This window comes from Vanessa atalanta, chromosome 8 (genome assembly GCF_905147765.1).
Source record: "Vanessa atalanta chromosome 8, ilVanAtal1.2, whole genome shotgun sequence".
Lineage (NCBI taxonomy): Eukaryota > Metazoa > Arthropoda > Insecta > Lepidoptera > Nymphalidae > Vanessa > Vanessa atalanta.
The window spans coordinates 10,453,262-10,472,756 of NC_061878.1; the positions used below are offsets into that span (position 1 = coordinate 10,453,262).

Here is a 19,495-nt window from a genome sequence, read left to right on the forward strand (position 1 = left end):
GATTGCCTTTCGGTCGCTTATGATTCATCACTGTCAGGAATATATTTTGTAACGTGTTAATTTCTTATGATTGATTGTTGTGGGTCATTAAAGTCCGGCGCAATCTAGTTTTACGCAACACATCTATTGTGCCGCCTAATAATCTCAACTCCATCTCCTATTTTTAAGTTATAACATCTGATGATTACCTGTCACATTAGATATGGATGAATTCTTTGAAATTACCTTACTAATTGCATGTATCGTATTAAGCTTACTTACGATTAGGATAGTAGGATAAATATTTATAAAAACTATTTACGTCATTGAAACTAATAAGTAAATAGCATTGAATAAATGGCAATAGCATTATTTATCAATGCTTATTAATACATTTATCATAGAAACTTGCTTACACACAATATTTTAAAATTAGTTTTAAGTTCATGAGGCATTAGCCAAAGAGATGTTAAGTTAAGTACAAATTTTCTCACTTGTAAAACATAAATATAGACATTGAATAATATCACCTATTATTCTAACTGTTGTGTCTGTAAGACAACATGAGTTTTCAAAACGTAAATGTTGGCGGCAACAATCTATAACATAACGTCTTACCGATTATCTATAAGTCTCGTTGTAGCGGCGCGCCATGCGGCTAAAAAAGATTATGACGGCCCCGCAGCCTCGTATAAACGTACGACGGCCTTATAAATCCACTGAATAATCACTATACAGTCAATAACGAACTTAACGCCATAGAAAGCAAAGTCCATTTCGGCGTGACAAAGATCGCTTCCTCCGATATCGTTAATTCCACGTATGGCAAGCCTTAATTTATGGCCCTCTATTCAATACCCATCTGTAACCGGCAGACATAAGGTTTAATATTGTTTAGCTACGCCGTACGTTGTACTGTCGGAGGAATAAATCTATAATATGAAAGAGGCGGGGAATTAATTTGTACACAGGTGGGGGTAGGGGGGTCGACGCTCCGCCCTGCGTCGGGCGCGCCATCTCAGTGCCGGGCCGAGCGAGCCGCGCGAGCACACCGTTTAACCGTGATGAGTGTGTAACGAACGATAGTGTTTGACTAATTGGAATTTGGTGGTGATTGTAATGACTGAGAATGCTTGCGGTTGGTAGTGTTGTCAGTAGTCGATAATCAAGATATCGAGTGTCGAGCGTGGCACCGGCGGCATGGTGCTGGAGGGCGGGTTGCCGGCGCCGCTGCAGCTGTACGCGGCGGCGGCCGCAGGCCTTGCTCCGCGACCGGCCTGGCCGCCGTTTCTGCCGTTCTTTGGGGTGCCGCCGCCGTTCCTGGCGCGGCCGAGGTTACCGCATCCGCTGCCCGCGCGGGCGCCGCATGGACCGCCCAGCGAGGACTCCAATGAGGACGGTGGAAGCAGTAAAGGTAAGTTATCTTAAATAATGTTAACGGCTTAGAAACTCAATACTTGTAAAATTTTAGAGTACATTTTATTTAAAAAAAAAATTACACATCTAAGCATTGAAAATGATTTATTATTAAACCCGGACTTCACAAGTCATAAACAAAAAATATTTAAAACAAATGTTTAACTTAGAACATCGTTTTAATAAATACTTAAAGTAAAGTTTTGTTACGTACCTACACTTTTAATATAAAAAAAAAAATATAATTAGATGCCAATATAATCAGGGATATTGTTTTAAAAAAAAAACTTATTTTATTTTAACAACTTGCTATATGATATTTTCAATTTTGCAACCATTGAAGTATACTTTAATAATTATAATTAATAAAGTATATTAAATAATTAATATATGAAATATAATAATTTATATTTTTGTATAAATTGTACTCCTATTAATTTCAATGATTTATCGTTAATTTAATTTGTATTGGGACCTCACTTCATATGAACAATTTTAATTTAACAATAAGTATAATAAAACAAATGTTACATGTTTATGTTTGGCTTATAAAATTTGAGAAAGGTGAAAAACTGTAACTTTGCCGTCGGTGATTAGGATAATTGAAATAAGCAATAAACATAAATATAATATGTAGGTACAACAACTCAAATTGATAAAAAAAAACAATTAAAAAAAATATTTATAAATAGTTATTTTTTAATTTAAAAAAAACACTTCGATTTATAAACGAATACTATTCTTAAACTAGTTTGTATATTCTAGTTATTGCTATGGATTTGCTTGTAAGGGATTTTGTACCTTATTCACAAATATATTATTTAAATCTTTATTTATTTACATAGTGTCAACCTACTTTAAGATTACTTATAAGGATTTATAAATTTGTTGTGCTTGCACTATTAATTCAAAATGTTTATTAAATTCTTAATTTAAAATTGTAGTTGTCTCCTTCTTGCCAATTAGATATTTTAATGCAAGTTAGTTGATGAAAAATAATTTAAGTACTTGTCTTGATTCTTTAAAGAAATAGTTTTTATTTTATTTATTTTTAATTAAGAAGTAGATAATGTTACATTTATTCGAAATTCAATAAGTTAAGGTAACGTTCAAGTACCTACCTGCTTAGTTTTTTGTGTTAAATTATTTTGTAATAAGCGCTAGCTTCTTAAAAATCTCTATAAACAGTAGTTTAATATTAACAAATGTTAAATTATATTCCTACTCAGACATAATTTATATGAAAAACTAAAGTGTCTGATTTATTAAAATCGCTCCTTTGTACAAAAGGCAGCGCAAGTTCGACTCACAACGACTCAAATATCTTAGGCAATCGAAGTATATTATAGTAGAGTCTTCGTACACGAGTTGGTCCCAGACATTTGTCGTCGACACGTCTCGTGCGTTCGTTAATGAGGACAATATTATTGTTATATCTTAGTTGTGAATATGTTAATGTAACTGCTTTACTATTTGTTAAACGTAAAATTTTAACATGAATTCATCAATTTCAAGTGTAATAACTGTCCTTGAACTATTTGTTTTTAGTAAAGTAGAGCGGTTACCGATTTAAGTATAAAGAACCAGCGCTTTTTTTAATAAATAAATTGCAGAATTATAAATAAAATATATCTATTATCATTTATATCGGCGTATCGTAGGACTTAACACTTTCTTTTTATTTCTTTTATTATTATTTTTATTTTTAAATAGTCTATAGAATTACTTACAAACCCGCAGTGGAATATTATGATTAATGAGATAATAATGGAACATTCACATTGAGAGAAGAGGCTTTTGCCCACATATGGGACATCTACGGCATGTAACTTTACTATTAAAAAAAAAAAAAACAATTTTCAATCTTTAAATAAGGCAAGGGTTAAAATAATAAGCAAATAGCAAATATATAATAAAATCATATAAAAATACTGAACGAGTTCATAACATAATAAAAATTTGTTTGTAAGAATCACCGACAACAACACAATAAAATATATATATATATATATATATATATATATAGAATCGTATTTTAGATTATTTCTCCACTTTATAAAATCTATATACATTCAGGCACGACATCGAAGTAATGCATTCAGACACGCTCAAGTAATACAATTTAAAACTGAAATTTTACATGTATTCAATACATTCAATATTAAATCATGTCTCTAGTTTATTAATACCTATACGTGTATATATTTATAAAACTTAAAAATTATATAATAATGTTAATATACATATTTATACGTATAATATAAATTTTATGTAAAAATATTTTATTTTGTACACTTCCTTGTAGATAATGCTTATAAAATTAAAACTTTATTTTTACAGTATAAAATACGTTATTATATATTTTAAGTTATGTACATTAAATAAATAAATAGGTTAAGAACGTTAAAATAATCTAATTTAGTGTTAAAAAGTAATATCAATAACTTATAATGACTTAAGACTATAGGTGTCTTTAGAAGCCGCTGTCTTAATCTTTTTATCTTCCATATTGTAGCTCATTAATGTTTAACATATTTGTAACAAATTTGAAATCTTTGTTATTTTAAAATACTTTATTTTTTAAATGAAATGCAAGCGCAGTATTTTATTTTCTATAATATCGTAGATTGAGAAACATACATATTAAAAAACTAAAATGTTTTTATAAGACTAATTTAATAATACAATCTGTACAGTTCAGGACAATAGAATAAATCAATCAATTATACGCAATTATCCCCGTGTTATTTTGACGCTGCAAATCGAATTGGGATAAAGCATATTGCTTCGAACCGAGGTCACGCGAGCTTTCGGCAATTTTTAAACTACCATGACTCACTCCCATGATGGTTATAGGCGTCTATCATTACTCTATAATCAGTATTATTATGGGATATTTGTTTTTTGGATAAGGCAAAGACATGGCATCAGACAGCCTAAAATGTTGATTGAATTTTAAATTGTCCTGCAATGTTTTTACTTTTTTATTTATTATGAACTGTCGTTAATTGAAATAGGTTATTAGTTTTGATTACATGTTTGTATATAATTAAATTATATTTTTTATATATGACATTTAATCGTCTTATGTTTAATATAAATAGTCTCCATATAAACGGCACTAATAAAAAACAATAAACCAAGTATGACTACTGTATAGTATGAAGTCGTTATGTTTATCTAAATGTTTTTAAGTTTTCAAATCATTTTCACGGGTCGATTAATGTTAAAATAATGTGTCAGTTTTATGTGTGTCAAATTAAAATGTATGATCTTTAATTACCTACTTGACTTCGGCTTGTGGAAATAATCACTAGAATTTTTTCACAACATCCAAAACTATATGACAGTTATAAATTTAATCACTGTCATGATTTCTAATCAAATTTTGTTGTATGAATAAAAATTAAAAGTATTAGGAAACAAGTACATTAATAATATTAACGGCAATACTTATCAGTTAAATGGTAGGTAATAATGTAGATTTTTTTTTATAATCATAATTGAAAAGTATTTTATACTTATTCAATTTATAAATACTTATATTTTTTGTCTGTCCGAACTCTTAACGAAATACATGTAATATATTTTTATTCTATCCTTGAAATCTCACTAGTCATGATTTACTATTCATTTCAAATTAATTGGCAATAAAATACATTCTTTATTCCATTTCGCGCGCTTTTGTAGAGTTATTATTATTTTAAGCTTTATCTATAATTGTTTTTTATTTGTCGTAATGGTTTTGGTTCATATTCGATTTTTAAATGTTTATGTTAGACTTAATAGAGATGTCAAGTAATTGAATTTCTACTACTAAAAAGTTATTATTATAAATATGGAAAATTAAAAATTTGGAATACTTTTTCGACGATAAAAGAAAGGTTTTAATAGAGCAGTAAACATAACTTTTAATATTTTTCAATATATTTATACTTATTATTAATTCTGTACCTACTCTTCACAATTGTCAATACTGTATTAATTAAAAACGATAATGTACCTACAGTCAATAAACATATTTTTAATACACTTTAACTATAATCTATTAAATATAATTGTTTTTAAATTCATTTAATATAAATGAATTTAAAAACATTTCTAACACATATAACACCTCATCTTATTGCTTCCTCTGGTCCGTTTTCGCTTAGATAATTGTAATGCAATTTAACGGGGAAATTTTGCTAGCATTCTTGCCTCCACACGTGGTCTAGATTTGTATGGAGCTATTTTATATACTTATTTAAGTCTACAATGTAAATTTAATATATTACGTGTATATTAAATAAATAGCATATTTAAATGATCGTGTATCTAATAGGAATGTTTAAATTAAACGAGAGAAATGATGCGATGCGGGATATTGAATGTCTTGTTAAATGTTAGAAGTGCCGTGTAAATTGTGTACCTACCGGTGAACCTGCAAAGTAGCAGTTTAACTTATTCAAACGTAAAATAGTACGTAATTTTAAAGTAGTTACCTATACTCGTGAAGAATGAGTTTTTTTGGTGAAATATGAAAGCTTGGCTATAACAAACACTCACATTCAATCAATGCTAGATTAGGTAATGATTTAATATTTATGCTAGAACGATAGACAACAATTTAGAAAATTTTAGATCGATTGATTTTAGGTCCCGACACGTAAGATATCTAATTTAAATAAGAAAAAAGTAATTAAAATTGGAAAATGAAAAGTTTAAAACATAATAATTATTATATAACCATAAGTTATATTTGTGCTATTATCATAATATAGGGAATTAAAATTTTAAAAGTCTTATACTAGATAAAAAAAATCTTACTTATAATAAGTGACTAATAAAAGTAAGAATGTGTGGGTGAGCTTTTATGTTGTATCTATACATATATACTTTATGTTTCATACTTATAGACAACTTATTACTTAGGTATTACACTTAAAAGAAATTGAAGTGATTATTAATATCTTGGAACAGTATTTTTATTCGAGGAGACAATGATAATTATGATGTTGTAAAAAAACTGCCGACGACCAAAATATATTTTGAAGCTCACTAAAGTTGTTAAGTAATAGCGTTCTACATATAACATTTCAATTGTTTTTTAATTTTATAGACTAGTGTTGTAACACGCAAATTGTTAGGCGTGATCACTGTCAAAAATCGTTATAAAAAATAAACGTTCGCTTCGTACGGATCTTATGGTCGAATGCATCACAATTTACTAATCAACTGACAAGGCCGTATTATTCACGCTTCGACGTCACTATTTAACTAAAGCGTGTGTTGATTTTAAGCGAGCTAGTCAGATTAAAAATAATATCCTAATAAATAACCTCCGCGGTACGATCTACTTATACTAGCCATAAGTTATCGTTTTAATATTATTAAGGCATTATTCCCGAAATATTCTCGCTCCGGCCGCGTTTGAATAAATTTTGTATTAATAAAAAAATAAACGCTGGCAAGGTGCGAAGAGGCTAACGAGCGTAATCCAAATGTAAGTTATTAGTTGTTCGGCGAGGCCGCCTGCTGCGCGCGCGTCGCTCGCTCCACGATGTCGATACCCAGATTTTTATCGACGCTTTTGTCGGCACTAGCGCTGAGGTGTTACTCACAAAATTAGGATGTTAAATGTTATGTGGATGACGCATGACCACCCCGCTTTGTGTCTTGACAACAATTCATTTTTTATCGTCATATAATAGAAATATCAATGTTTTTTATCGATATGATTTATGTAGCTGAATATCTATAGAACCTCTTTGATTGTACTCTAGCGAAGGTGTTTTCGAAACATCTTGTGTAAATAGTCTTATAATTAAAAAGTATATTTTAAATGATATTCAGATCTATAAATTTCCGTAATCGGTAAAGCGAATAATCCCAACTAGGATGCCATAAATCATACTGTTGTAATTAAATGTTTTATTGATTAATTCACATGTTTACAAAATGTAGTTTAACAATATTACAATAATTACTTATCACATAATATTACTCGTGCAGGACATACGTAGACTACGGAACTATGATCTTTATGTCATAATAAAATAAGATTTATCTTATTTTGTTAATGTTATTATTAGCGTGAAGTTATAGTGTTAATGACCCCTCATATAACAAGAAATGTCCTAGCAGCTAATTTGCTTATTATTGATTGATTCGTCGGTATTAAATAGTTGTCACAGATAATTAGAATATCGATCAATATTTTATATGTTACATATTGGTTCCTATAATATTAAAAACAGGTGCGTGTACTTATGTACGCGTGCGAGAAGTTCTAATTTTTCGGCGAGTTTGAAATAGTTTTTAATTACGTAAAAATAAATAAATACGAAAAAAAAAAAAAAAAAATTTTCTCTTGTTCGTCACTACATTATAATATAACACACACTCACAAATTTAAACGTTCACGATTGAAATTTGTAATCAAATAAACATTATAAAATATGATAATGTGTGAAGTTGTCTATTTCGAGCGACTTGACACTTAGCGGTTAAGCGAGCAACTTCATCGTGTAGTTTTCATGATATCCTATGCGCATAGGGTGACATAAAAAAGTCATCGCCGCGTCATAAACAACACTCACATATTTTTTTCATAACGCACTAAATGAAATACTTTAATAAAGACTTTCAACCGTATTTCGTTATTCGAATTCACGTTTTAAACGTAAACAATCACGTTTGTGTAAATGAAATATATACGGAGCATAGTAAAAAACTGAATTTAAGAGAACTCGTTACAGTAAATTGCAAAAGAATTTTATACACAGTCGATTATGTGTTTTTTTTTATCAACGGCCTCAAGACAATCGAGCCTACTGGGAACGTTCTGTCATTTGGAGCAGGTCGAATCAATTTCGTTCTTCGTCAGGCGAGCGGTGAAAGAAAAAAGTTTGGCCAATCAAGCTATCACACTAAACTTTATAATTGCCGCCTTTCGAAATACGCACCTAAAGTATCACAACTGACATCTTAATAAGAACTTCACGGAAACTATTTTTTTGGGGTTTAAGGAAATATAACTTGTTTGTAAATTGTTTTACAAGCACGAAATTGTTACGATTTCTATTGTAACACTAACTATAATTAACTATACATAATTATAAGGCTGCAGATAAAGACGTGCTGAGATCAAATCGGCTAGGGGATATATACCGCTATTTTCTGTCAAGAATTTCTTAGAGTCAGCCTGGAGTTTCAAAATTGATCGTTTTTACACTTCCGTGCTGTGGAAAGAGCTTTGGATTATTAGTCTTGCGCCAGAACTCATCCCGATTTATGTCTCATCCATTTGCGTATCCAGGCATATTGTTATACGCTACGCCAATGGTCCTATCGAATTATAAGCGTATCCCCTTACATTTGACTATTCTACATCCAGAATGACTGCCATATTCAGAATCGGTCGAGAGGATAATCTCAATTATATATATTCTAGATTTAAAATAAAAATGAACAATCGAATATTTTTTTTAAATATAATGATAAATAAATACTTACAATAAATAATTGCGCCATAGTCCGACTACAATAATAGTTATCATGTGTTATCCTTAAATACACTGCGATTCTTCATAATTATTATTAATTAATATTACGGCTATAAATGGCTCTAGAACAAACGTAACCTCAAAACATCGTAGTAATTTTGCGCAATGTAAACATATCGTCCCCCACGCAACAAGGAAACAAACTCCTCTCGAAGTAACAAAGTTAAATGGTCTAATAAACAGAAATCACAACTAGTCAAAAGCACATCAACAAAGGGCCAGACTCGTAGGGGAGTCGACTTGAACGGAACAACGCATAAATATCCGCACGCTCTCCCTCTCTCGTTAAAATGCAATACTTTTTATCTATAAATGCTTGTAAAACAATATTTGAAAGACACATTGCTGTGTTTATTTTACCTAATAGCTGTGTTGTAATGAATAGTCAGTGAAATTGTAATAATTCCACACGAAATATTCTCTTTTAGCTCGTAATTATATTTGTATTTAATTCATTTATTTATCTATTCAAATGTTGCCATTATTATGCAAGAAAATATTTTATCGTTGAAATATTATAATAAAGACAGATTATAAAGAAATTTGGTTTTATGTCATTGTGTCCAAATTACATATAATGTTATATTCATCGTAATTTTATCAACGGTGTTAATTAAGACACATTATGCGTCACAATAAAGCAAATTAAATAACATAATAACATAAGTAAGCAGTGAGCAGTAACGAGGCGATGATGTAATAATAAATTATTTTTCAAGTATAAGATCACTTTACACCGTGTCCGAGTTATAAAAAACATCGTCATTACCACGAACAAGTGACAAAAGGCCAAAAATGTTCGTAATAAGGTCTAATAAGAAGTATTTGTCAAGTCGTCGAGCGATGGCAAGGTGCGCGAAATGTAACCGAGACCGGTGGGGGCTAATTTCAAGGGCCATTTCCTCACACACCCTGAACAGGGGAGTGACCTCGGTTCCTAAAATAAAACCGAAGACTTTTATTACACAGCTGTTGTGGAAAATTAATAGGGATATGCTTAGGTCTGTCTAATTTTATGTCAAAATGTTTGACGTTTCAAGTTTTTTTTTTCTAATATTAAAAATATAGGGTTATTATTTTTGCGCTAGCGCAACTTTTGTTCTAAATATGAAAAATATGTGTCAAATTCGATTATTTTTTAATAACGAATAGATTTTTTTATTTATATTAACGGTTTTAATATCCAATAAAATGTATAAAGTATTATATAGCGCTGTAAAGAGCTTTATTGGTCTAACACATTACTTTACTACAAGATTACTTATTATTATTTTTATTATAAAACTTATGTTACGGTAATCAAGAGACATTTTATAAGCAGTTAATTGGTGTTGAACAATCTGAAAATCAAAAGAAATCCCAGTGATATGTGTAGTGTTTATATATTCTATTCTATTCGCGATAGAGACAAAAGCTTTAAGTAGAAAAAAATGTTTTTAATATTTTGTAGTAAATTTTGATTATTTTAAAGTCAATAAAGGGTATACAATTGTCGCATCTCGCATGCACCGTGGCGAATCTATCGTCGCGTGGCTACAAACATACATTTGTCTAATTCGATATGCTTTTTTTACTATTTACACTGTAGCGTTCAAAACCGTTCACCCTCGCGATTGGTCGCGGGAGACGTGTTGCCAATATGTCCTGTACTTAGAGGTTTAGTATCGAAATTGGGCTCCAGGGCTTTGATACCAAACTTATAGACGGAGTGGTTTAGTCCCATTACGTTATATTGATCTGTTGACTTCTCAGACGCTTAAATATTTCTAATTTATATTAAATATTCATTCATTTTATATTTTTCTTTAAATGTGCATATCACCAATATAAAAAAAGCTTAATATATTTATGTTATTTAAAATTAAATTTATAATTGTATAGAATATATGAAGCTTTAGAATTTTGGCGGTATCTTCTCTGAAAAGTAATTTTATGTCCTAAAAAGAAAAAAATCGGTTAAAAAAAGTTACAAAATCGGCTATAGTTTAACGTTTAAACGTTTAAAATTAACGTTTAATGTTTTATAAAACTAATATTATATTTGTATGTGTTGTTAAGTTTTGAGCTCAAATATGACTTTTAATCCCCACTGGTATTAAAATTTATATCGTTATTCTTGTTTTTTATTTCGTTTTCACGGATAAACAAGTTATAGAACTGACTGTCACGTGCGACAATTGTACGATACTAATCAATCGCATTCATTGTTTTCCGAGGGATTCGATAAAAAAAAATGTCACCCACAGTTTTTGCTTAAGCAAAAAAAATATTAATTTTACGCTTTCGTATGTTTCGTGAATTTAATTACATAATAAAATAAATAATTTTTATTATTGTATTGTTTTTTAGCTCGTTCTCGAGGGAGAAAAAAACATCACCCTCTGATTTTTTTTTCTATTACTAATTACAAATCAAACACGCGTATCAATTACGTTTTTCTATTGTAAATTCATCTAAATTATTAACGGTGGATAATTACAATTGGACTGGAAATATTTGAAAAAAATACAAGTCATTCTTTTAATATATATTCGAAGCATATTCGTGTGAACTTTTTGGGTTTACGGAAAAAGAAGGTACTTAAGGTATTAATTGTTAAAAATCATATCCTGAACAAATATTTGCAATTCAATTATATCTATACCTAATTTTTTTTCGAGTTGTAAAGAGTTTTATTAATAAATACTTGTAACACAATAGATATTTTAAATAAAGGTAATTCATATTTTACATAAGCTAGTATCTACACACACATATACATTTATTGAACTAAATAAGCTATTAATAATAAGCTATCTTCATGTAACGCTCGCAGATAAACAGGATTAGTAAAACAAACATCAGACCAAGCAAACATGACTGAATAATCCGTTTGATCTCCTAATGTATCGCTAACCCTGAGAATGTGGCGGAGGGTCTGAGAGACCTCGCACCATAACTAACCCTATTAAAAAGTGGCTCCAACCCTCCTTTATTAATGTAGCATAAAATTAACCCGTACGTCACGCCCGATGCGTGCAATGTTTAAGTACGTCGGGGTCTGAGGAGCATTAGGGGCTTGGTCACTTTTTGACTTAAATGTACCATAAACAAGGTGAAATAAAGTTTAGTTGTTAGGAATTGGGCATTCTAAAAAATATTGAATTTAGGTGCTCTAAAATATAACTCAGAAATATAAAAGGTGTAAATCAATTTATAGATAACATCACTTACAATAAATTTGTCAAAAAAAAGTTGAAAAAAATAAAAATGATTTTTTTATCATCATTCTAATCTCATTTTTATAAATATAAATTTACAATCGAAATATTATTTTATTGCATTTAAATTATAAACAAAACATTAAGAAACATAAAATCGTCCGATAAATACATGAAAAGCTATTATTTGTTTTCTAATATTAAACAAACATTTCGCTATCAGACAACAAGTATAACTATCGGTGTTAAATTATGAAGTCAATATTTCGTAACATAATGTCTCCAGCAACACCGATATCGAGCGATATCTTTGAACTTAATTATTTAACGTGTCCCAAAGGGCATGCGATAATAAGTGTAATAAATCTGTAACTAGTGGTGTCATGATAATGCGGCCCTTGAGCAAGCCGACAGGGTACAGTGCACAGTGCAGGGGCAGCCGAAGGGTTTTAATTAATATACATTGTTGTCTAGCAAACTTTTGATAATTTCCTAAAGAAATCAGGGCAGAGGATATCTTCAAATTTTGACAATATTTTTTGTGAGAAATTCCTTTTAATCTAAAAATCTAATTGAATATCACTCATAATCCCTCTAATATCAGCGGCTAATCAGGCCTGTATGGGTATTGCGTTTGAAGACAATTGAAACTCACCGCAGAACACGAGCGTCTAAAGTCGGAATAAGATATGCGATATTGACTATAATAAATATAAAATTTAAAGAAAACACGTATCAATATCGCGTATCATCTTAAGTTGGTTGTTATTATTTCACGCGCAAATCGCCGACTGATTCTATTCGGTTATATTTCTTTCCGAACGCTTGCTAGATTTACGATTGTTATCTCTTTAATAATAACTAACAAACTATCACTCTTTAATAGTGTTTTGCCTTAACATCAAGAACATTATAAAAAAAGATATCTAAGAATATCTAAGAAAATATTTTATAGGCATTTATACAAAATTCATTTTAAATGTGACGGCGAATCAGAATTACATTAAATGCGACATTTTTCCGCTCTACTCCGTTTTTAATCTACCATTTACCTGAGCTAACACTTCAATAAGCTAAGTGTGAAACCGTAACAATGCATTAATAGTAATTTATATTATCATTGATTATCTATAATAAATCTATTCGATATTTAATATGCTCGATAAAGTTTCCATTTCTAGTGGCACACAAAATTATAATAATTTTCCAGAACAATAATCGTATCTATTTATGAATTTTAGAAGACAGACAGACAGCTTATAGGACTCCTGATGATAAGTGGATAACTATGCCCATAGCACAGAGTCTAAGTCTAATATAATTACGATTTCGGATGTTGTAATCCCAGGTACCTGTAACAATACTTATTCACTGAGTCTATAAATCGGAACAGTGATAGATCGTACTAAGTTTTGGCGATAGGATAACTGAAGCAACCCACTGTGATGAACTTCCTTTTTAAATTGTTTGTACTAATTGTATGTGTTGCAAGCTCCCTGATAAGCTTGTGTAATATACAATTAATATTGCTGTCTAAAATATTGTTTGCCCAAAAACTTTTGGTAATGATTAAAAAATATAAAAGTTTTATCAATATTAGACCACACTATTTAAAATTCATTTTAATGAGCACATCGTGATGATTTTTATAATAAAGGAACCGTATAAAATAACATTCAGTTACAAATAATAAAATTCGTACCATTTCATCTCCAAGTTAACCATACCTCAACGAGGTTGATAGACGAGTCCTAAGGGAACAATGGTGGTACCATCAATAAATCAAAGTATAAACGTTGTAACTTTCCTTCGATACAAGATATTTGCCGCTTAAAAACAGTTCGTGTTTGAAAGTACTTTATTTTTATCAATAATATAAAAATGATTAGTTTGCGAGATAAGCCAAAGCTTCCAACGTTGCTAAGATTATGTGATAAATATAATATTAATAGGATTATACATTCACTAACTGTTCCTATATGGATTACTAGTTGTCGCCGGCAGTTTCGCTTGTGTTTAAGAGGCGATCATCAGGTGTTAGGCATAAAAAAGAGCTTGACATTCATGTCAAATATCATTAAATTCAGTAGAATGATTTGACCGTGAAAGAGCCACAGACAGTTACAAATAGACAGAGTTACTTTCGCATTTATCATTTTAATAAAGATGGTAGCTGTTTTAAAAACGCTGTGCCACCGACTTCGTGCACGTTTAAATTTAACAAAAAAGTTATTGTTGTAGCCTAACTTACTCCTTATTACATCAGCTATCTGCCAGTGAAAGTCCCGTCAAAATAGGTCCAGCCGTTCCAGAGATTAGCCGGAACAAACAGACATACAGACAGACACACATTAATTAAAAGAAATGTTATTTTGGTATATGTACCGTGTATACATACATATTCATTTAGTTAAAAGTGGTTAATTTAATATTACATACAGAGACTCCAATTTGATTATATGTATGTATATCTATAAATTGGATGACCAGATATTTCACTATTTAAAATTCCGAGAGGAAGGCGAAGCCTAAGTTCAGAACGTGAACGTGCTAGTAAATGGAATCAGTTTACTTATTTGGTGGTGGTGTTTTGTGTAATCCTATCTGGGTAGGTATTATTCTCTCATGATATATTATACCGTCAATCTTAGTATAGATGTGTTCCTACTACGACTTAATAAGCCAGTGTAACAAAGGACAAGGGATTTAGCATCTCAGTTCCCAAGATTAGTGGTGCATTGTCAATGTAAGGAATGGTTAATGTTTCTCACAGTGCCAATCAGCCCATTTGCCAGTTTACTGCCTATTTTATATAAATAAGAGGTGATTAAGACTAGTTCTTGTATAAACGTTTTGTTCTCATATATCGTTAAACAATGTGGCAAGCGCTCCTCGGGTGCCAGTATTATCCGAGAATTAGTTCATGAAGCAATGGTCCAATCACGAAAACATATCTCATTTCCACCTTAGTGCATTAAACATTGCTTGGAAACACGTTATAGACGAGTCTCTGGAGGGCACTAGTCGCGGCGCCGACAACAGATTATACTTGCTTGTATCGACTGCACATGTGGATGCTGAATTATTCCCTTGTTAGATTATCATGATCTTAGTTTTATCATTTTATAAATTTCGCCTTTCAATTGTATTTAACTCTGTGTTAAGCCTACGTTAGATATCTTAATTTGAGTAATATTGCTATATGGATCACTACTCCGTTATAAGAATATGAGTTTTAAGTTTTTTATTCGGTCTTTCTTTATTTTTAGGTGCATCAATGGTATGTATTACTAGTTTTTGTGTATGTGTGTGGTGAAGGTGTTAGGTGATTTTTCATGATACAGTAACGTATGTGCTATTCTCGATTCTGCCAAATTTCATTCAGATCCGTTCAGCCGTTCTGGTGTGATTGACTAACAAACATCCATTCATCCCAGATTTATAATAATAACGAAGATTATGACTTTTTATCTGTGTTCACTTGTGGGGGTTAATTTATTATGAATGATTGTTATATAAGATACTACATGTTCGATCCGATGTCGTACGAATAAAATTCATACAAAGAAATATCTTCTTAGTGGATGCTTACCGTATAAAGTAACCCTATATGACTAATTTTGGCATTCTGTCAATAATTAATAATTTTGAGATAGAAAAATAAATAAGTAGCATGCGTCTCTACTGATTTATTAATCTTTTATTATGTAATACTCGTCGGTATTTATTTTCTCTCCTTAAAGGGAGTCGATATAACTTATTGATACGTTTTAGGATTTAAATTTCCAAGTAACAAGTTGCTCTTATTATTGAAAGAAGTGAAAACATGCATATGAGTTATACAATGAGTTGTATGTTTTTAAAATGAAAATAAATATATATTTTTTAATAAAGGTTTTTATAACAATAATAGAGTATATGATGTATAATACATTTAACACATATTTTAGACTAGATAAAGTAATTCGTGTCAAGTTTTTAAGAGAAACAGCAAACAATTCTCTACCCTAACAGTCCAGCGACCACAAGTAAACAGATTGGAAACAGTGCAGTGAGTTATGGCTCCCAGGAGGTTCGCAGGAAGATAATGTACTGTACCATGACTACTGTTACCGTGTGTAGCTTATCATTGCGTTGAATTGAGAACTTCTTATTTATAGCCCTCTTTTTGATGAAAAAATGAATTTATATATGATTTATGTTGTTTTTTATATTGCAATACGTCTTTTTTTTTTATTAAAGTCAACGTAAATTAAAATCTTCAATATGTCAGCCGGACCTCCTTTCTTCTAAAGAATATGGAGCTTGTAATACCATCAATTCCAATGCATGTTTAAATCGTAAGTCAAAAAATAATAATAAATAAGGCATATTATTCAGTACGATATTATATTATTAATAAAAAGCGTGGAGTTACAATTTTATGATTTCCAGGTAGTAAAACATGTATAATATTTGTTTGTGTTTGATATAATCTCTGTAATTAAAGTAGCGTAACTATTGAGTTTCTAGCTGGTTGTTCTCGGTAGAATTCGGGTAGCTTTACGTTTCATTTAATACTGTAACATAACGATTTATAAGTGCTTTAATGATTTTGCTTGCAATGAAAAACATTTTGATTTTGATTTTCAATAGAAAATATTAAAAATGGATTATTGTGTAGTAAAGTTGTTTACTGTCAGCTCAGTTTCAATGTCAAATTTTTTTTTACTAGAATTATTTATCTTGAATAATTACATAGACATGGCATTTCCGCCAGAAAATGTGGATAGAATGCAATCCTCATGTGTACCACGTGAAAGTTACTTTCACATTTATAATATTTGTAAAGATTTCGATACAATAATTAGAACAATAGTAAAAATCAGTACATATATTGAATAAATCTAAATCACACTTTTTAAGTAAGTTATTATAGTATATACACATGTTTAACTGGCATTAATGTTGTGTAGATAACGAACCTAGATTTAACTCTATGTTAGCATTTATTACAAACCTGGGTGGTTTTCAGATGCTAGCTATAAGTATTTTGTTTTGTACATTTTTATGTATAAATAAATGAATAAATACATTTATATTTGAGACGTTTGCTGCTATTCAAACTTATCCTGCTTATAAAATTATAAATTACCTTATCTTTTTATTGATATACTTATTCTTCATTCGAGTGTAAAAATAAAATTGCATGCACTTACAACAACAATGGAAGAAGATTTAATAGAAATTCATAGAAAAAAATTATATTATTTATTATAAAATTTTGAAACATGACTATCGTCTATACTTGAATAGACTTATTGTTGGGGCAATAGTTTTGTCTTGACCACTCGAATACTTATTATGTAGATATGTAGTATACTGTTTAATTTTTTGTATTCTTATACTAAAGTATGTTGACATCCTTATATTGAACTTAGTGACGTCATCGTATTAATTTTTGAATGCAATTTATAATAATGAAGTAAACTCAAGCAAGGGTTTATTACTAGCTTTATGTCCGCGGCTATTTTTCAAACCTATCAGTGTATGGATATAATATTAAAATTTTATTACACCTTATTTTAACGGTGATGGTTAATACCGGCGTAATGTATAGTAGTGCTATTTATCATTTTTCAATCTCGCCGTCCTGAGGCCGCGAGCGACGCATCGAAATATTACACGTCAGGATTTACGTAAAAATACTTTGGATCGGATTATTTTTTGATAGTATAATAAATAAGACCGGGCTATTTATTAATTGTCATAATTTTTCATTAAATTTATTTAATCAAATGTTATTTTTCTGCTTCGAATCGCATTGATTAGTCTCTGAAAAGTTTTGATAGAAGACTTTGTAGAGAAACTTCTTCATCGCATTGAGGATATTTTTCTAAATCGAATTTAGTGCAGCGTGTTAGAGTTAAAAGTTCTTGGTACAAAAAGGTTTTACTTCTAATGAGTAGTATGCGTTTTTTTTTAATTCTGCTCTTCGATTGTTTTATAATTGAAACTGTAAATAAAGTTATGTGTATTTTATATACAAAATAGGAATTATATTGAATTTCAATTGATACAGAGATATGAGAAGTTGTAGATTTTGTTCAAGATTACAATAATTTTCAACGATTGTACGGTAAATATATTTTTACCCGATTTCAATTAAGCATTACAGTTACCGCTGTTCGCAGAACATCGATTTTTTAAGCATCGCTTCACCTGATGTCTTCATTTCTCTTCACAGGGACGGAATTATACCTAAAGGACGAATAAATTTAAGTACAAACGTTTTTTAAATCACATTAATGATTAAATGAATAAAATAAGATGAAAGTATTTTTTGTGGATTTCCTTTTGTAGAAACGTATTCGTGAGATAAATTTATCTAATTATCGATATGATAAAAATAAATTGAAATACGTTTTTCCAAGCTTTTATGATCTTTATTTTGTAAGTTGTCGTCACACACACATCACATGTCGACAAATCATGAAATTGAATTTTTAATCAGTTTTGTTCAACTAATTGACATAATATTTTATCACGATCTTTCGGGTGCTGGTAACATTTCGTGCATTTTTATACGTAGATAAAAAAAAATCTAAACCGGTTTTTAATAAAACCTCGTTTTTAAAAAATCAATCAAGACACATTACTTCATACCTAATCTACCTATATTAAATATTTATTCAAATATGTAAAAAGATATGTATATAAATATTGTCAACGACAAAATCCGTCTCTGGCGAACGTGTCAGTCAGCAAGGTACGTATTTAGGTTTAAAATTATTACTTTATTATTGGTGGTAATTTCAGAAATTAATTTCCCGGGATCGAGACAAAATTATAGGCGGACACCGTCTCGGTTGCTTCGGGCGGTCGAATTTTTCGTATGTTATTAATAATTTTATTTTTTTTGCTGCTAAATCAATTTCGTATTTTACAAATATCGTCGCAAAGAAGGCGAAAAATGTTACACACCCGATGACATTTAAAACAAAATTAAATGTCATCCGCTCATTCAAAATTGAGCTTTTTTAATTAATTTTAAAATATCATCAAAATATTGTTGTTTTAAAAACTTTCGAATGTTTTGTCATAATTTGCAGACCAGAAGAAGTAATTGTTTTTTGTTTTCAATTTATTTTGTTTTAAAAATAATAAATAACTGTACAAAATCGAAATCCTTTACGAAAAGGTGAAATAACTAGATTTCTTTTTCCGAAAGCGTCATATCATTCAGCTTACGATTAATATTTCGATTAAAAAATAAACACATAATGTCTTTATGATCGGAAATCTGTAACGCAAACGAGACAACCTGCAATCGATTCCCAATTATCCAATTACTTCAACCCACAGAGCACCTAA

The 19,495-nt window shown here is 30.1% G+C and overlaps 1 protein-coding gene across 3 annotated transcripts in view; it reads left to right on the plus strand.

Annotated features, from left to right (window-relative positions):
* Positions 1–977: 977 nt before the first annotated feature.
* Positions 978–19,495, plus strand: part of LOC125065827 (homeobox protein unc-4-like) — a 35,267-nt gene continuing 16,749 nt past the window's right edge. For all 3 annotated transcript variants that reach the window (XM_047673668.1, XM_047673669.1, XM_047673670.1), the window contains exon 1: positions 978–1,393. In XM_047673668.1, coding sequence (XP_047529624.1) covers positions 1,180–1,393 — 214 coding nt within the window. In that variant the 5' untranslated portion in view covers positions 978–1,179. The remainder of the gene's footprint in view (positions 1,394–19,495) is intronic.